This window comes from Lethenteron reissneri, chromosome 29 (genome assembly GCF_015708825.2).
Source record: "Lethenteron reissneri isolate LAM-NWPU_2019-01 chromosome 29, ASM1570882v1, whole genome shotgun sequence".
NCBI classification, from domain to species: Eukaryota; Metazoa; Chordata; class Hyperoartia; order Petromyzontiformes; family Petromyzontidae; genus Lethenteron; species Lethenteron reissneri.
The window spans coordinates 4567412-4588671 of NC_083807.1; the positions used below are offsets into that span (position 1 = coordinate 4567412).

The window sequence follows — 21260 nt, forward strand, 5'->3', positions numbered from 1 at the left end:
CACGCTCGAGTTCGCTTTTCGCTTTCTCGATCCTGTCTTGCAGAAGCGGGGATACATTTTAAACGAACGAGGAACAAAAAAAAACCCACCATCCGTTCCCTTTTCCTACCAACGTAAATGTCAGCGTTGGTCAAATAAACTATAGAACGCGCAAAGAGTTCCTGGCATTTGCTTGTTTTTGTTTGTGTTGGCAGTAGTTTTCGTTAACGGCAGAACACACGAGCTGAGGAATGTACGTGGCCGAGTAATAATCGCGTAAGCGGATGGATTATCAACCGTAAGGAAAGAAACCCGATGATCCGTGATAAAATCCAACCCACCCACCCCCCCCATCGGAAAAATAAAAAAAAACAACCTCAGATGAATTCACATCAATGTCAAGTGCCAGTTAAAGGTATAGAGCCGAGTGTGTAAAATAATTGGACCCATTGTCTGTTGCTAACCGTAAAGGTGGGCACAACACTGGCACTAATGTCTCTAATGTAATTATATTATCTTCGACACAGCGTTAGCAACCTATTTGGTTGCTGTGTTCACAATTGGCCGTACCATAAACTCAACCACCGCCATCCTCATCATCATGATCGTTATCATTGTCATCATCATCATCACCACTACCACTGGTTCCACGTCTGCAAAATGAAGACTTCAGGAGGTGGCGGTGGCTTATTTGCTATTGCTCACGCGAGGCTCCGTGGAGCGCGGTTCTTGGAATCAAATCCCAGGGAATTCCTTGGGCTTCCGAGAGCCTTGACGCAAGGAAACACGTCATGTTGACGCCCAAGTATTACTTTGAGAAATTAGAACAAGCTTTGCAATAAAGGATCCCGAAGCAGACTCTAAATAGCCTCTTGTTTTGAGCTCGCATTTTCCTATGAGGTCACGATGTTTGCATAAACTGTATAATGTATATAGACCAATTACACCTCCTAGGAAGTAGGAATATTACAATGAGTCAACTGTGTAGGTAGCCTTACTGCAGTAACCTTATACAGGTTTATATATAACTACCCATTCATTCTTTGCGTTATCGTGCATAACTGAATCTTTAACCGCATTCATACCACTTAACATTTGCATAACGTAGCCGAGATGAGGCTAACTAGAGACATGTTAGACTCTTTGTCGTAACCGTGTGGTAATTATCAATTATTTAATTGAACGTCTTATGGATATCACCATAATCCAACTCGTGTATTTCCTGTCGATGTCTTACAATGTACGATGGTCCAAAAGTTCGTCGTTTGTAGGCCCATCACCTTGCCATTGCTGTAATATCTGTCCATACGTCTACTGTACATCCCCCCCCCCCCCCCCTTGTCTTTCACAAAGCTTGGAAGTTATTCCAGTTATAAACATCCTTGCGGGATGTGTATATAGCGTGCAGATAAAGTGCTTCGTGGCTCATCCCATTCATCATCATCATCACAGGAGCGCGAACGACGTTTGATTGTGACAATATCGCGAACAGCCATCAACACATTTCAACTGCAACAAAAAAAACCGCATTCGTTATCTGGGCCCATTTGTCGACGCGGGATTCGTCCCAATTCACGTTGATGACCGTAGGTGGCACGACAAAAGTGTACAACTATTACGTGGGACACTTAAAAAAAACACACAACACACACGCGCGTACCGCTCTCAAAGTTCCTTTGCTTTTTTTTGAGAGAGGGGTGGGGGGGGGAGGCGGTGTTTGTTTCTAATTCCCCGTAAGTCTATTTGTTTTACATTTTTAATCCGCAACTCTGAAAATCGGTCGCATACATCCGTCGCGCGCTGATCCCAGTAGGTATATGGTCCACGCAACGAGCCCATTGCGCGAACAGCGTGCGTTCGGCGGCGGTGACGCAAGCCGTTTTGGTAAAAGACGACGCCTTATATTGCGCTCCGTAGCGGCACATGTAGCAGCAGCAGCGCAGGAGAGGAGTTAGTGTTGGGTGCCAGGGGCGTTCGGAGCAGTGTTAGTCACTCCCAACCTGCAGCATTCAAATCCGGAACTTCCCGGCGGCTTCCATCACCACCACCATCATCATCGTCTCTCACTCTCGCTCGCTCTCTCTATATATATCATCGACAGCATTTGTACAGCGGCGTCTCGTAACCGAGAGCTCAGATGCGGATTGCCGTGTCAACTCGATTTGTGGAGAAGCGTGAACGGTGTTCTGTAGTGGTAAATCTACCGCGAGGAAGCGTTCCATAAATCAAAACAAAGGCAGAGGAGGAGGAGGAGGGGGGTGGTGGTGGTTTTGATATATGCGAAGTGGTAGTCCATTGCGCATGGACGAGCATTTCACTAATTATAGCTCTACCTGGCTGCGTGAAACTCAAACCCCCGACCAATCTTTCTCGCCGACAGCCGCGGCAAACGCGATCAAACAGCGTCGCTCGAACTCAACGATGCGCTCGGATTCTTGAAGTCTGCGCCGCCGACGGAGTCCGCAGTTTCGTTATGGATGTACTCAAGGCCGCTGCCGTTCTCCTCTGCTACGTCGCCTGCCTCTTGGAGCCGGACCTGGTTCGCGTGGAGGCGGCGGCGCTCAGCTCCCGCCACCGCTTGGCCTCCTCGCAGGCGAAAGGCGCTGCTGAGTCGGCGTCCAGGTCTTCGCCGGGTGCTCGCAAAGTGTCCGTGGGAACGGCTCATCATCATCACCATCATCATCAACACCACCATCACAGCCAGCAGCAGCAGCAGCAACAGCAGCAGCAGCAGCGCGCCGGAGGAACGGCAGGAGCTGGAGCTCATCATGACCACGAGTTCCGCTGGAGTGGTCACAATGTGTCGGTGGTTCCGCACGAGTACATGCTGTCCCTGTACAAAACACTGTCGGTCGCCTCGGCAGGCAAGGACATCAGTGCGAACACTATCACCAGCTTCGTCGACAGAGGAGAAGGTTGGTGCTGCTCTGAGTAGTTTTTTTTTCTGTCTCTCTTCTCTCTCTCTCTCTCTCCACCTTCCACGCTTCTCTCCGGAGAAATAATCATATTGGTGTTTTGAGGTGTTATTGTTATTATATATTTTTAAAAAAATCGGTTTTCATTGGCAATTGTTAGGACCGCGGTTGGCTAAACCAAGGTAAATATTCGCAAACGACTGAAACAAGAAACGCATTATGCGCTCGTAGGGTTGTTATCCGTGGCCCCGGTGAAATGCCTTACAAGATCCACGCGTGCTATTCAATCACGGCGTGTCATGACGCGACAATGCCACCCTGGGATCGCTTTATTGCAACCCGGGCTCATAATATCGCCGCAATTCAACCGGGCGCGCTGCTGTTTGCTTCCTCGAGGAGTTAAGGCGACGAGGGTTCGTCCGTCGTGAACGCCGCTTGCAGAGGGCGATTAGCAGCGTTGTTTACTGAGAGGTGCGTGGACATGCACACTCTACTGCTGGATGAGGTCTCCCACACGCCGCGCAGGCAGTGAAGGGTTGTGTTGCCCATACTTCACCACGCTGGTCACACTTCACCACGCTGGTCATACTTCACCACGCTGGTCACACTTCACCATGCTGGTCATACTTCACCATGCTGGTCACACTTCACCACGCTGGTCATACTTCACCACGCTGGTCACACTTCACCATGCTGGTCACACTTTACCATGCTGGTCACACTTCACCACGCTGGTCATACTTCACCACGCTGGTCATACTTCACCACGCTGGTCATACTTCACCACGCTGGTCACACTTCACCACGCTGGTCACACTTCACCATGCTGGTCACACTTCACCACGCTGGTCACACTTCACCACGCTGGTCACACTTCACCATGCTGGTCATACTTCACCACGCTGGTCACACTTCACCATGCTGGCCACACTTCACCATGCTGGTCATACTTCACCACGCTGGTCATACTTCACCATGCTGGTCAAACTTCACCATGCTGGTCATACTTCACCACGCGGGTCAAACTTCACCACGCTGGCCACACTTCACCATGCTGGTCACACTTCACCACGCTGGTCACACTTCACCATGCTGGTCATGCTTCACCACGCTGGTCACACTTCACCATGCTGGTCACACTTCATCACGCTGGTCACACTTCACCATGCTGGTCACACTTCACCACGCTGGTCACACTTCACCATGCTGGTCATACTTCACCACGCTGGTCACACTTCACCATGCTGGCCACACTTCACCACGCTGGTCACACTTCACCACGCTTGTCACACTTCACCACGCTGGTCACACTTCACCATGCTGGTCACACTTCACCATGCTGGCCACACTTCACCATGCTGGTCATACTTCACCACGCTGGTCACACTTCACCACGCTGGTCACACTTCACCACTCTGGTCACACTTCACCATGCTGGCCACACTTCACCACGCTGGTCACACTTCACCACGCTGGCCACACTTCACCACGCTGGTCACACTTCACCACGCTGGTCACACTTCACCATGCTGGTCACACTTCACCATGCTGCCCACACTTCACCATGCTGGTCACACTTTACCACGCTGGTCACACTTCACCACGCTGGTCACACTTCACCACGCTGGTCACACTTCACCATGCTGGCCACACTTCACAACGCTGGTCACACTTCACCACAATTTTCATACTTCACCCCGCTGGTCACACTTCACCACGCTGGTCACACTTCACCACGCTGGTCACACTTCACCACGCTGGTCATACTTCACCATGCTGGTCATACTTCACCATGCTGGTCATACTTCACCATGCTGGTCACACTTCACCACGCTGGTCACACTTCACCATGCTGGTCACACTTCACCATGCTGGTCACACTTCACCACGCTGGTCACACTTCACCACGCTGGTCATACTTCACCACGCTGGTCACACTTAACCACGCTGGTCACACTTCACCACGCTGGTCACACTTCACCATGCTGGTCACACTTTACCACGCTGGTCACACTTCACCACGCTGGTCACACTTCACCATGCTGGTCACACTTCACCATGCTGGTCACACTTCACCATGCTGGTCACACTTCACCACGCTGGTCACAGTTCACCATGCTGGTCACACTTCACCACGCTGGCCACACTTCACCATGCTGGTCATACTTCACCACGCTGCCCACACTTCACCATGCTGGTCACACTTCACCACGCTGGCCACACTTCACCACGCTGGTCACTCTTCACCACGCTGGTCATACTTCACCACGCTGGTCACACTTCACCACGCTGGCCACACTTCACCATGCTGGTCACACTTCACCATGCTGGCCAGTGCGGCTTGATGAGTGCGATGCGAGTAATGTTTAAGGCACGACCCTCAACTTTATTCGGGTTTACTTAAAGCCACATGCCTTGACATATGCAAGGGATGGGTCATCGCGACTAACTGCGCTGTAGTGTGAGGTTTTATCAATGATTGGTATTCTTTAACACGAGCAATGTGCTATTTCAATTCTACTATTGAAATTTGAAACTTTTTATCAAAGCATTCCACCTGCGATATTGTAATTTAAATCAATCTATTGCCGCAAGACACAACTTTAGAAGAAAGAAAAAAAGCTGGTAGCGTACTGCGGGTTGCTTTGAATGCATTTGTTGTATATTATGCTGCGATGAGTTTTGATAAAGGAACTAGGGGGGCGACAGGTGAGTCTGAACGGGAACGTCTGAAAGTGTTGGGTGAGGGGTGGGGGGGCTGGCTGGCTGGTTCTCACCGTGATAGTGACTTGCAATTGGCGCTGTGAGAGAGAGAGAGACACAGACAGAGAGAGAGAGACACACACACAGTCGCGTGCACTGAAGCGAGGGGAGAGATGCTGGCTGTGAGCGAGAGACCGAGCAAGCGGTCGTATTTTATTTTATCTCCGTGGCAGCTCTTGCCCAAATCTGCAGTCGCTCCCCGTTGCCCTCTCCTCTTATCAGCGAGCGCTCTTATCGAATCGCGCATGCCATCGTTAATGCTCCCCGACTTGGCTACAAAAGCTCCTGAGCAACTTTCGATCGACGGAGGTCTATCCTTGTCGATATTAAGCTGGGGAGAAAACCAAAAGAATATATGTAGATCCGCCAACGTATTTACGTCGTTTTTTGTTTTTTACGGCTGCGGGATTTAGTCACGAGCGTTCCCATACACGATCGTCTCACGTCTTGCGACTTTTCTCACGTTTGTAAAATTCAGAAAGAAGGTGGAAAAAAAATGGTTAACCTCCTCGGCCAATATTTCCCTGGTGCCCCCCCACGGTGCATCACCGCAATGTGTTTGCTTTATTGTTCGTATTATTTTTGGGTAACGTTACCGGTTTCATCGACTTGAAATGTTGGTGGTGAGGCCGTGGGTGTTTCACGGCGTCCGTCAATGCCCCGCTGGTGAACCTCGCGACAGAGAAAAAAATTCCTCGCGGGCAACGCGCGCATTAGAACAACGCGTTCTGCCTTTCATTTGACGCTCCACAATCCCTTTGGATGACTCGATCGAATTAAGGATCGGCAATTCTACCACTCTGCGTTGATTATCGAAGAAAATGTAAACTGCAGGATACTAGACTTCGCACCCCACCCACCACCGCCACCCCACACCGACGCGCAGATTGTATAAGAGCGCATTGATTGACTGCCGTGTTTTGCCGCGGGTATATTTTATTTGGCAAAAAACGACTCAAGAACGTGCGTCAAGGAGTCGGGGCTCCGTCCCTGAGAGGAAGTGGGAGCAGGCTTGCACGCAATCCAAACGTCTCGTTATATAGCGCCCCGTGGCATGCGTGCGTCCTATACGATCGCGGCCAAATTTAGCGGCTCGCTATAAATAACACACCCTACATGAGACTTGAGAAGGAGGGAAAAATAATAGAATTCCCCGGGCAATTGCAAGTCTCCGTACGTTACCATGTTGCAGTGGTTCATTGTCCATTCTGTACCTGCGCACGCCGAAACGCAACATTCTGACGTGATAATAGCGTGTGCGTAATTGCGATGCTATTATTCATAATTTGTTATGCGCTGTACCCACAATTTAATCACCGCGAACGCACTCGCATCGTCGGATCTTGGGAGGTAAGCGGAGATGGCGAGCGCTTGTATGGGTAAACCACCCATACAAGGCTTGCCAGGTGGTATAGGCGCCGGGGCTGGCGAGGTGTGGGCAGGAGATGGCAGTGCTGAGTGTTGTTCCCTATTCGTGTGCGTGGTGGGGTTGTCTCCGGGTTCCCGGCCACGCGAAGTCAAACTCCCATCGTTGATGGGCACTCACGGACAAACCCCTCCTTATGTAGAAGGCGCCCTCTCAAAACAGAAGTCTGGGAACCCGGTCAGGTTTCTCTGCGTTAAAAAATTGGCATCAACTGAGTGATACTCAACAACTCGATGCGCGCATCGCCTTCATGAATGAGAAATTTAAGAAAAGCCACAGCAGTGCGATTGTTGGCATGCGTCCCAACCAATGGGCCAAAGATTAGACCCAGAGACACATAGAGATGCACAGAGACTCACAGAGATGCATTGAAGGCAAGCCGCAGTGCAATTGTGGCCATGCACCCCAACCTATGGACGATATAGTGAACCACTGTAGTCTGAAACTCCTGCAACGTATGAGGACGAATAACACACCTACACGAACTCTCTCCTTGAAGCCCTCTGCTGCCTGGCAGACCTCGACATTGGCTTTCAGCTCCCTAACACATCGCTGCACGCCATCACGCTCAAGAATAAGAATCTCCATTAAAGGTCCCCGGGGGGGGGGGGGGGCAATGGCAGAGGTCGCAAACGGGCTTTGATTCCTTACCCGTACCTGGGTAACCGTTTGTCACTCATATCGGGTAGGGTACGGGTAGGGCACGGGTACCCGTACCCGTACCCGGCCGGGTACGGGTACCCGTGCCCTACCCGTACCCTACCCGATATGAGTGACAAACGGTTACCCACCAGTGACTCACGGCCTACCCGTACCCGTACTCGGCCGCACCAGGGTCGCAAATGTGTACCTGTACCCGGCCGGATACCCGTTCCCTACCCGTACCCTACCCGAAATGATTGACAAACGGTTACTCACCAGTGACTCACGGCCTACCCGTACCCGTACCCGGCCGGGTACGGGTAGCCGGGTATCGGGTAGGGTACGGGTATCGGATACCCGGTTGCGACCTCTGGGCATTGGTGATCATCATCATGAGTGCGTAAGAAGGCCGTCGTCACCGTAACCGTTTGAATTCCGCAGTTCACCGCTGAGGACGGCAGGTGGCGCTTTGAGTGGCGCGTGTGCCAATTGTTGCTTTGCGTGGAGGTGGTGATGCTGGCGGTGTGTGCGGGGACGCGCCGGTCAATGTAAACAGTCAACATTGCCCGCATCGTCTGTGCCGGGCAACAGCAGCAGCAGCAGCTCTTGCCGCTGAGCACAATGCACGTGTGCTTTATTATTTAACCCCCCCCCCCCCCATCTCTCTCATTGCGCGAATAACAGAAAGCTGTGCGAGAAAACGGTTTAGTTTTTTGTGTGAAAAATATAAAACATATACAAATGATGGACGGACTTCTAGAATTCCTTTACGGAAGCTTATTTGATTGAACGCGTGTCGTTCAATGACCGCACGCCCATTGGAAATGGATTGATTGATCGATGGTATTTATTTACGGGGGGGAGAGAGAAGCCTCGCCAAAAACAATGAACCCGTGTGTAATTACTGGCTCTTGTGCATGTAAATGCTACTCGGTGGAGTGGAGCGGTGGTGGCTCAGAGGTTGCCGTAGTGCGCTGCGAACTCTAGGAACCTGAGTTCGACTCACGGCCACGGCTTGCGTGAGTTTGGCGAGGGATCTCTTGACCTGTCATAGCTTCCCCCCCATACATACCCCCATCACCCCACCGCCCCCGTCCATTAGCTACCACGCTCTGATCAGCGTGAAGTGTGGTCAAACAACCCTGCTAGACCGACGCGGTGTTGGGGATGCCTTCCATTCGGCAACGGGTTGACAAATGACTGCGCACGTACAGGAGCCCATTGAGACCAGACGCCTATATATACATATATTTATGTTTTTTGTATCTGCTATCAAGGGAGACGTGTGACCACTGTATAAAACGACAACCCCAGTCTTAATAAAACAAATAAAAAAAAACGATTAAAGCATCAATAAAGAAATTATAACAGTTTGAATGAGAGAAAAAAAATCTCATCTACGATGCGCGTTGGGGCATTTCAGCGTCTGAAGTTTACGGCAAATAGTTCAGCAACAGGGCGATCCATTTATAGATACACCAACTTATTTCAAACCGGCTCCTCGCTTCGTTCGCAGCAGGTGATTGCACGCTGCGAAAATCCGATGCCTCTGTAATCTCACGGAGATTGTTACATTATTCATCAATATCCCTATTGAGAATACTGGGAGACAATTATTGCTTTCGCTTTTTATTGTAACTATAAGCAGTGGGATATCTGCCAATGGTTAACCCGCTATATAGCACATATTTAAGCGGAAATCAGTGATGTGTCTCCAAATAAATAAAACAAATATGATTAGTCCGTCAGCCTATTGACTTCCCAGACCCGCGTTAGCCAGCAAGCGTTTGTTTAAGCCAGCGCACTCAACAGTCTGGAATGGTTTCGGTCTACTGAGTCTCATCAGCAAGAGCGAGGCTTGTTTCTACAAATGCTGATGGGTTGCCGCCACCACCACCGCCACGATGCGTTAATGGCAAGATCACCCCTTGCGTACGTCCGATGTGGGAACCTGTCACAACCGCTGGTCCATAAAGTTCGTTCAAAGAGAGCGGGAGAGCAATTGAAGATACATTCAATCTTGATTTGAAGCTTTCGTGACTGCAGGAATCCATACTCTAGATACATTCACTGACACATTGCTTCAGTGCTTAGCACTAAATTAAACACTGTCCAATTCTGTTCACGTGGTCCGGAGTAACTGTTTTCTGTTGCGGATGATTCCAGCGATGACATATAGCATCGTTGCAGCTGAAATATGTGGGGGTTTTTTGTTGTTGTTTCAAGAGGTTATTGCTGAATTTCAAGCTAACGCGCGAAAATCTGCGCCTATGTTTATGTTTCATCGTGTGTTGAAATCTACGCTGGCTCTTCGGGCTCAATAGATGCGGCAATTTACTGCGATGTGTGTGCGTTAAACAACTCGTAAACATCTCGTAAGGCGCGCAAGCACACCGAGGCAATCCACCTTCGTTCTGTCAGCACGTCAAATACATTTGTTGTGTTTTAGTCCATTGACCTAATTATTGTTATTGGCCTTCTGGAATTATTTCACCAGCAGCAGCAGCAGCATTTGTATCTGTTTCGTCCAGTGTGTGTGCATGTTGACTTCAAGCACACACACACGCACACACAAGCATTATGTGCGTCTGCGTTTTGAAACATTAACGTATATGGTTCAATTGACATTGCGTCTTTAAGGCTGAGCGTACATTACGATCGGATGTATCCTTGAAAACGAAACCTAAACGCGAGCGGCGATAAAGCGTTCCGCGCGGGGTGCGTTAATCACAACGCCATCATCATAGTGTCAAACATTGCATAGCACCATCAACGAGAATCCGTTTGCCCGAGTCACGCTTTTGAACACCGCGAACAAACCTCGGAGCGCGAATTTAGCGTCGGATTTTTGCACTATTCCGTTGTGCGTTTAAAATTGTTATTTCTTAACGTCTCGCGAACGGGTTATTTTGTGCGCGCGCGTGTGTGCGAGAGAGCTTACTTACTACGATACAGTATATAAACATACATACATCTGCTCACTCCCAGAGCTGCGGAGTTGCAAGACACTGTTATTTAGACGTCGTTCGTTTAACTAAAAGAGACAACAGCCAACCTTCCCCAGAAGAAAAAAAAGATGTATTCGATCAGGCTGTGCGTGTATCGTATGTAAATGCATCCTTTTATGCGCGTAAGTTAGAGTTCACGTCGGTTTCGACGACGGTCGTTTTATTTCCTTGGGAGCAGAGGCGCTTATCAGTCACGAGCTATCTCCCACTCATCTTGTGTGGGAAAGGGATGGCGTAAGCAGCATCACCACCATCATCATCTCTGTCTCGTGTGTGCGTGTGTACTCTTGGGGAGCGGTGGTGTAGCGGTTAGCGCGCTGCGCTACGAACCCGGCGATTCGAGTTCGATTCCCGCTCACGGCCAACACCGGTTACGAATCTCTGAACCGGTCATGGGCCTCCCGAGGTCGACTCAGCCACAACCGAGTACCTGGTGTGATGTGTCAGCATCGCTCACTGGGGAGACAAAGGCGGTCGGGCGTGGTGCCGTGCCGGCCTTCATAGGTGCTCTCTCAGAGCACTTGCCCCAACAGTATGTCAAGGCTACACGGGGGGGGACCTTTGTCTTTGTCCTACAATTTGCCCGATTTTTTTTTTTGTTCCAACGAAATTCCGGCAAATAATTGTTTTGCCGTAATCTTGCAACAAACATCGCGTTTCCCTAAAACTCTCCCTTTTTGGCGCGCGTCTCTCTCGCTCGCTCGCAAGCTAACAACACGCGAATGTCGTGCTAGGTGGGTGTCGAATCATGAACATCATCTGACGAACTGCTCCGACGACGTTCGCTTATCAACGGATGCGCTCTAATCTGATGCCATTTATTTCGGAATGCGGAATTATCTGGCGAGGTAAACTGCACGCCCGTTAATGAAGAAATACGCAAACAAATAAGTAATAACCGGGACGCGCATTTTTATCTTGTTTATTTGTATTTGTGCGCAGACTTAAATTTGCGCGTATGTGCCGTGTATTGAAACGACAACAACAACAATAATAACAACACAAACCGATCGCAAATCAATCCGTTACCGATTTGCCATTGTTTCCTGACGAATGAACGTGACGGCGATTATATTCGGTGATTCCCACCACACACTCGCAATAGACGCGCGTTAGAGGAGTTCATGAGAATTCTAATATGTATGGCTGTTTACTTTAGACTGAACATTTTCAATATACATCGCAGCATTGCCATTATCGCTTTAAACCAAACAAAACCCAGTGTGTCATGTGGACTGTATAAGATATTCATGTCGGTTCATACTAAAGTTGCTATTCTTTGAGCTCGTGATTAATAGATGTTGGAGCAAAATGCAAAATTACATTTTCGAATTCGTTTGCACTAAACACCATTGCGGAATCAACACTATTGGTCCGCACGATATATGCCTACACAATATACTCGGTAGATGTATACTGTTGTCAAGCAACGCGTTCAGTAAGTTACCACGTTACGACTACGTCTTGCAAGTGTCGGATTTTTTTTGAAATAGCCCCCCCCCGTAATAATTTCTGTAAATGATTCATTTCGGTAAATATGCCCTTAAGATGCGACTACGTGTAGTACGTTGAAAACAATGATGCGTGAGTAATAATATGTTGTATACACGAGCAATCGATAAGACATAATCAGGGCATGAGCAGGGCATGCGAACAATTCATACCTGATTTCCGCTTACGCTAAAATCCAGTATTTATAATTTATTTCCAAAAGACTTTCCCTTAATTCACCTTTATATATAAAAATAAACTATTAACACGTGTTCCGCCTCTCAGTCTTGCATATTCTCGGCCCGTTGCTCTCACATTTAACCCACTGCGAAGCTTCTTGTGACGTATAAGCGAGCGGTGGTGCAGTGGTTAGCCCCACCGTGCTCACGAACCCGTCCTAACTGAGTTCGATTCCAAAATACGTACGGCTAATAGCGGTGGCCGAGTGATAGCTAAACCGGTCCAGTTAATCCACACACATTGACTCGCGTGATGAAGTATGGTCAAACGAGACTCTTCACCAATACATGGGGACGAGGCTTTCTTTCAGCAGAGGATTAACAAACGGCGAAAAGTCACTCGTGTTTAGCAAATCACTAGATTATATGAGCGGGGCAAAGAGCATATTATATTTCGTACGTGCAGTTTTTTGACGGCTCGAGTTTTCGTTTAAGCAAACGGAATACATATGCCACGTGCCATTTCATACGTAATCTCTCCACGTGTCTGTATTTATATGGCCTCACATAGTATACACTATAACCACTTGCATGTTTTATACTGTAATGGTTAAGTAGGATTTACTATTTACATTATCGTGACCACGTCCAACAATTGCCTTGAGCATCAAAGTGCAGGATATAATCATTGCCTCGCAGCGCTTGCATTCGATGAATACGCTACTGTGGATTCATGAGTTTATTTCAAATAGCCATTTCTATAATGCACCATTTGGCATGATGTTTTCATTGAAATGCATTAAAACGTACAACGCATTTACGATATTTTTGATGTATTGCATGTGGAATTTTAATAACCCCCTTTAAGTAAATATAGGCATGGAACAACCCACAGGCCTATTATAATTGCCCAGCTAAAATAATGCATTAAAGAGAAAGCAGGGCATTTTAAAAAGAGACGCATACACATATATGTTGCACAGCGAGGTATGTAGCTCCATATAATTCATTGCATATGCAATGTTCATTTCATAAAACGCATGAACATTAACCGTAGAGACACTTGTCCTCAACGGAAAAAACCTAGATAACACATTCCCTGTATCTGCATCTCCATTGCTTGCCATGTTTCTCGAGTTCGCTGATATGCGCACAGGACAAATCTGATAAAGCAGAACTCTTACTCGATCGAAGCACAGGCCTAATTGCATCTGCAAAGCACGAACAAAGCAACGAGTCCACAAAACAATGCACCAAACCATGCACCGAACACACACACACACACAACCCACAGATGACACGCACGCACATCGAGCAAAAACAACGCGTTCGGATTAACGCTACCAATTAGACATTTCTCGCTATCGTTAAGTAACGCCTTGTTGTTTCGAATGTCTTTTCAGATGGGAGCTCGGTACGTAGACAGAGGTATTCCTTTGATCTTACAACGCTGTCCCGACAGGACGACCTGATTAGCTCTGAATTCCGAGTCCTCCGGAGAGCACCCGAGGAGCCGCAGAGAACCTCCCGCATGGGTAACCTCGTGTCCCTCAAGCTCTTCCTGTGCCCCACCACCTCCCGTGCCCGCGAGATGCTGCTCGACTCTCGCGCCGTCGACCTCCTCGACAAGAAGCTGCCCAGCTGGGAGGTGTTCGACGTGAAGGCCGCCGTGGAGAGAGTGTACAACGACTCGTCCGTCACGTCGCTGTGCCTCGACCTGGAGGTGTCTTCGGAGAACTCGCGGATCGTCACGGAGGGGCGCTACGTCGGCTTTTCCCGGAAGGGGCGCCGGACCTCAGGAGAAGGCGCTCATGGTCATCTCCAGCCGGGCGCACAAGCGGGGCAACCTCTTCAACGAGATCATCGACAAAGGGAAGGCGTCGCACGGCGGAGGGGACGGCGATTCGCACGAGAAAATCAGAGGAGCTGTGGACGTCATGGGCAGAACTCGAAAGAAAGATGAAAGCGAAGAAGTGTCCCTAAAATCTGGACATCGTCATCAGTTAAATAAGAAGATTGGCGGCAGAGCGGACAGTGATCAAGCTAAAGGCCGGGCGCCAAAGCAAAGCGGGGGCAAGGCTGGGTCACTGCCCCGCGGCAAAGCTTCCCAGAAATTACGTAAAGGGGAAATTGATCCAGCTGACTCTGATCCACAGTACCGCAGAAAAAGGACACCCCTGGCCAATCGTCCTGGCGGCAAGGGACATAACAAGAAATCGAAGTCTCGGTGCAGTAAGAAGCCGCTGCACGTTAACTTCAAGGAGCTGGGCTGGGACGATTGGATCATCGCTCCGCTAGATTACGAAGCGTACCACTGCGAGGGCGTTTGCGATTTCCCCCTGCGTTCGCACCTCGAGCCCACAAACCACGCGATCATCCAAACGCTGATGAACTCCATGAATCCCGACTCGACACCGCCAAGCTGTTGCGTGCCGACCAAGCTGAGCCCCATTAGCATACTCTACATTGACTCGGGCAACAATGTTGTCTACAAGCAGTACGAGGACATGGTCGTGGAGTCTTGCGGTTGCAGGTAGCGCGAAAGAAACCATTGAAAGAGCCAGCAGACTCCGGTGACGGACAGTGACTTGACGTCACACGTTTGCGCGTAATCTGTTTTGTGGAAGGAAAGGCAGCTTCTGTTATGGTTCACCACACGCCAGCTCCAGTCATGTCATCGAACGACTGAAATTTAAAAGTATAAGACATTCTTGAAGTGTGGTGGTATCCTACAGCAAGTATGTTGGGTTCATTTGCTGTGGATACTGTAGCACTAAGGGTAGCTACTGACAGACATTGATGTATATTTGATAAACGGAGCTCACTTAAAAGTCTGTGCGTAGGCAAAGTTTTGTTTTTTTCGTTTAAACTATTGACAAAAACGCAACTCGACGGAACCCATTGCAAGGAAAACCCACCCGCTTGGAAGGAAAGTGACAAACGATTGACGAAAAAAAACGTAAGGCATCGCGCATCCACGCGCGCGCTGCTTGCACAGATGATTTTCCAATTGTGGAAATATTTTATGGAAAGAAAAAGGACCGTCCGTCCGTCTCCACCCCCCCCCCCCCCCGAAATTCGCGGAAGGAGTTAAACGTCGTGTGCGCGGTTCTTTCTTACAGCCACCTGTTTAAACAGTGGACCGACTTTACTGAGACGGGACCATCGGCAAAGAGCAAATGCTGCGGAGATAAGGCTGGCATTGCCTATGCGGAGTCCTTTGGACAGCAGCTGCTGAGGACAAGGGGGGTGGTGTGGGGAAGTTGGGCTGGCTGGCACGCCATGCCTTACGAGCAAGCCTAAATACTGTTTAACTTTGTTTATAGCCTGGAGCCATGGCATGTTATTATCTGTCTGTAAAGAGAGCAAGAGGAGGGGAGAGGGGGGGAGCCTTGCGTGCATCTCCGCGCAAGTTGGCAGAAGGAGAGAAAAAAAATTGTGGGTAATTTTATTATTTTGTTTCTGGTGGGTTGGTGATTGTGCACACTGGGAAGACTGGACAATGAGCTCAGTGAATGGACCCTCAACATTTGCCAAGGAATCAATGTTTGATTGCTAGTGGCAATTGCCACAACGTCGCCTGTGTTTCACGAAGAAAAATCTTGTTTTGAGAGAGAGAAAAAAACCCTGCGTTATGTTTTTTTTTGCAGGCTGCAACACAGCACATGGCCCAGCAGTGTCCTAACTGCGGTTATTTTTATGTTGTTAACATTAAACTACACTGAAAAAAAAAACAATGGATCTGGTTGAAAGTAAATCGTACCTTGCTTTAACAACAAAAAATATCACACAGAACGCAAATTTTAAAGTTGACGTCCAGTTGTCCAGTACATTAGCAATAATAAGTGTATGTAGATTATTATTTTGACAAACATTACAGTAACTGTATAAAACACAGCATTAAAAAAATACTGCTGGTACACTTAAAACTACATGGAAGGCCCTCTCTTTTAAACACTTTACAACACCACCGTACAATAGCGAAACTCATCAGCAAGTGCAGATATTTTGAGCGCCTCCACAATTTGCCCATGTTCGGTGGACCTCTGGCCGATGTGTTTCGTTATGTTACAGCTAATTGTAGAGTGACCTAAAGACGTTTCTGTGTTTTATCAGTGCATTTGATACACGCGGTGTTATAAACAGTGTTTATATATTGTCGACATATAGAAATTATTACTTTAATACATGCAATAGTTCTCTTTGCTGTTATAGACTATTTATTTTCTGTTTATAACAATATAACTTTTTGTTGTTGTTGCTGTTGTTGTGCTGGAATGGTAACAAATGTAGAAGATTAAATAATAAGGTGGGCAGAGACAAAAAAAAACACAATCAGTCCGTAAAATATAATTTAATAAATGGCTCAATTCTGGGCTGTAATGTAGACAAAATGCACATGTAATTTGATTTAATGCACTGTTTCATGTTTGTCCTTTGAGTTGTACATAATGTGGATTTCTGTGGATTGACATGTATTATGCTTTATGTAATAGAGGTGGCCATTTATATTTTTTTCCCAGAATGCGTTTTGTATACATGGTATATTACATTCCTTTTTTAAAAATGCACTCGTATAATTTTAATTGACGTATCACAAAGCTACACGACTCCACACGCCACGATGTAGACCAATGCACACTCACAAGGCAACATCTTTGACAATACTCACCTGAAGCTCTTCATGCTCAACGAATGGAAACAAAAAAACAACTGTACAAAAAAATAAACAGTCTTGTGATTTCTTATTTAAGATTTTTTAAACCATTGTTAGAGTAAGAAATCATTTATAAATATATTATATAAAAAAGTTGCTATCCGTAGTAATTGATCTGTTTTATATTTACGCAAATTTTGCAGATGAAAAAAAAACACCCCGAGATTTTAATTTCCTGTAACTTATTTGTTAATTACGACTTTTGTTTGTTTGTTTAAAGAGTGGATATGCTAGTTTGCCAAAACTGGGAGGTGTTCCAAACAGAAGGGTGCACACAAGCTGATGAGACAGATACAAACATTTAAATAAACCTGAGGTTACGGCAACAACAACAAAAAACATTGTATGCATAAGATAACCAGCCAGTCCACTAACCACATCGAGTAGCTTTCAAAAGTCTGCTAGATCTTCACGGATGAGCTGCTCAGCTCTCTCGTGTTGTTTGGCACAATGTCTGGATGCTTTGCTCTATGTGCCTGCCGGTAGCATCTTCTTCTTCTGCAGAACTCGATTTGAAGTTTTCGTGACTGCAGGAATTACTCTTTGGTTCTTTCGCTGAAGTCGCGTAGAAAGAAAATAAATTAAATAATAGAATACGACATTTCGAATGCAACACAAGCAATCGTCATGGGGTAGAAAGCAAACCTAGTAAACTTAGAAATACAATGCAATAAAACACAGAGAATCGGTTAACACAACAGTCAACACCCTACCTGGTTGATTACGTTATTCCAAAGATTGCTAAATTTTAGAGGAATTCTTCTGCAGAATACAGTAGCTAAAGTAGCTCCCAAAATGTAACCATTAAACGACTTGATATTTTGTTTACGAGTTACATTAGCGTACTCTGTGTTTATTATAACGAAATTATCTCAGTGTGGTTCAAACAACGGCCCACTTAATGGCACGCTTGGGTTATGAATCCAGGTGACCTGAGTTCAATTCCCGGTCATGGCTAACATTTGGTGCGTTAGTAATTTCCGCACCGGACCTGAGCCTCAGAATTTTAATTCTTGACGATTCTCCCAGAACGTGGAGCGAGACGCTAGGACATAATGCCGAACAGCACCATGGTTAGCCTGAAAACACAGAGGAGAGCTACGAGTAACTGCGAATTAGTTGATGCTATTTTTTGCAAATGGTAAAACGACCTCAGGTGTAATATAATCAAGATTTAAATAAGCAGGCTTAAATTATACAGAGGATGAATGAAGATGGCATCTTCACTCTGATCCGTGTCTACAGTCGATATGGGAAACATTTTACGAGGTACGTTCTTGAAAGCGCGTTATCATTTGGCGCAAACAGCACGGGACCTCTGTTGGCGAATGCCATCACTCTATACGGCGAAGAGAGACGTTAACTTATCATTGTTTCGTCAAGGGCAGGAGTTGTAGATGCAGAAGTAAAGGTGCAGAGGGATATATCACCCGTAAATAAAGGTTTTTTTGGGAGGGGGGGTTTGAGGTTGCGTAAATATGAATGTGTCGTTAACCCACCACCACATGACACGGGCAATTAGTAAGAAAATTGGTTGCTACTTCAGCGCACCGGTGCATGTGTTTAAGAGTACACCCACAACATTTACAATTTGAGTTCGATGTTTCGCATGGTGATTACAACCAGCTTCATCAGGCGATTTTCCAGAATTGTGAACAAGTCAAACCGTTACTAATTGGCTGTGTTGGGTGGTGGTGGGTTAACGACACGTATATATTTACGAATCTAACCCAAGACACCTTGATTTTGAATAATACTGGTCTTGAACGGATAGATCACCACATCATTTGCACTCCGATGCCCCCTCTCATCCACCCCTGCAATAATCTACACGGAGGGCTCGTTCAGTGCCAAGAAGAGATGTGATCTAGGGCGACGATGATGAAAAAAACAAATCTTTGTGATGTTTCCCTGTGTGCTGCCCTCTTCACGAACCATCGATTTCCATCCTGTTTTTTTTTTCTTCCTAATCCCATGCCATCACACTTATTATATCTCCATTTCGCATTGCGGTGAGCAGTGAATGCAATTAAACAAGTTCAAACAATCATCGCGGTGACGTGGCAAAGTCGTCGTGATTTTTTTTTTCGTGGCAAAAACACGGACGTAAAAAAAACCTGCGATTTTATTCGGGGTTCACACTTTATGTTTTCTACATAGTCCCACGTCCACTTAATAATGGACATCTTGCCCAAAGCGGTAGTTGAAACAATGGTGCAATTTATTTTTTTAAACTCATCCCACCCCCTCTCTCCCCCCCCCCCCCCGTCTCGCTGATGTCCACCCAGTGGTATAAACGGGTTCACCGCGGTTTAGGGGCCGTCCATAAATGACGTCACGCGATTTTGAACGATTTTTGACCGCCCCCCCCCCCTCGTTACACGGCGTCACAAAAAGTCAGACCCCCCCTCTCACATATGACGTCACAAAGCTCTGCCCACCCCCCCGCAAAACAATATTTCCATTTTGAAAATAAAACATGCTTCAAATCGCTTTAAACTATTGTCATTGTAGTGCGTATTTAAGTATTTAATGTGGCGCTGCACTCTGATGTTGTAGGAGTGTTGTTATAACAATTCCAAATTTATTAAAAGTTGCGCATTTTGATGTGACGTCACATTTCTCAAACCGCCGCCCTCCCCTCTCGTCACACATCGTCACAAATGTCTGACACCCCCCCCCCCTAGGTGCGTGACGTCATTTATGGACGGTCCCTTAGTCCGATAGGCAGTTTGCGTGCAGCGGGATGCAGCGGGATTCAGCGTGCGCTCTCCCACCGTGCCAACGCAGGGAGCGTAGGCGAGAAACGCCCCCTGGAAGGAGCTCTCTCTCTCTACAACTCCCTGGACATCTGTGATTAAAGAGCTTTACAGCTCATAGGATTTCTCCGCTATTAATAAATATTCTGATTCGAGTGGAGACCCCCGCCATCAGCAGAGGCGGGAGGGAGCAATTGCAGGACTGTGGCTTTACGTAGTTTTTTTTTCCACGTTAGTCTTGTTTCCACTGCATGCCTATAACATGCATCGCTCACTGATTTGTATCGCGTTCAGCAGGTTGAGGTCATATGGGAATATTAGGGAGACGCTGAATGAATGAAACAGCTCCAAATCAAGATAACATTTAACCGAAATGTTTAAAATACTTTCGGTTATAACCGCGTAACTATTTGGGCAAACAACAATGTTCAGCTTAAATCATTTAGTGTGAAGTCGTTGCATTTTCAAATCGCAATTTAACAATTATCCCGGTGCAAGTTCTGTGTCCGTGACGTTCAAAGCAAACAACTGAAGCCATTGGATATATTTCACTTCTCATTTAAAACCAACAACACAAAGAACAAAGCCAGCTCTGTGTACGATTAGACTGCTGCATTTTCCACATTTGGGCGGCAAGTTTTTTCTTCTTCTCATATTGAACAAAAACAAACTAAAAAGAAGCCTGAAAAAGAAAAAAGCAAGGTCTTAATGAAGGCGGGTCGTTATAACGCATTTAATAAAATTGCTATTTTTTCATCGTTGTCGCTAAATATATTTTGTACACATTTAGCTGATGTCACAGTGGGCTGGCGCAGTGCTTACGTACGTGTGTGTGTGTGTTGAACTTCTTTCGCGCCGTACGTAGCCAACCGTGCTAATCGGAGGTGCCGGGGTTAAGGACAATGCTCTGGTATATCTTGAAATCCCTCATTTACTTGATACAGCTATCGTGCTGTGACGGTTCCACCTGAAAGACGGAAGCTTGTATTGCCTCCGAAACGTCGTGATTTTTATTTTATTTTTATTTTACTTTTATTAGTTCTAATTTTAAATTTTTACCTACGTGACTTTACCGAAAAAACCTAAGAATATGAATACTTGCAGTCACGAAAGCTTCTAATCTAGAACCTATGAGCTGAGTTCGGCTCCTGGCCACGACGACCACCAGGGTCGATGGGCATCTGCAGTAAGCATTGTGCACCCCCTTCACCAACACGCACTGACCAGGCTGGTGAAGTATGGTCGAACAACGTCCATGACTGATAGCACGGCGAAGCCTTCATCGAGCAGCGGATTGACAAACATCTGTAACGAGTAGACTTTGGAAATTATAACGTTGCCGCGTCTTACACATTTAAAGTTTTCGTGACTGATCTGTCAA

The 21260-nt window shown here is 47.0% G+C and overlaps 1 protein-coding gene across 1 annotated transcript; it reads left to right on the forward strand.

The window, feature by feature from the left end:
• The first annotated feature begins 1784 nt into the window (after nt 1–1784).
• LOC133349173 (growth/differentiation factor 6-like) lies at nt 1785–19488 on the forward strand. The gene is given in 3 exon segments (XM_061562441.1): nt 1785–2894; nt 13807–14195; nt 14197–19488. Coding segments are annotated over 3 exon segments (1575 nt in total). The 5' UTR covers nt 1785–2452; the 3' UTR covers nt 14941–19488.
• Nucleotides 19489–21260: the final 1772 nt, after the last annotated feature.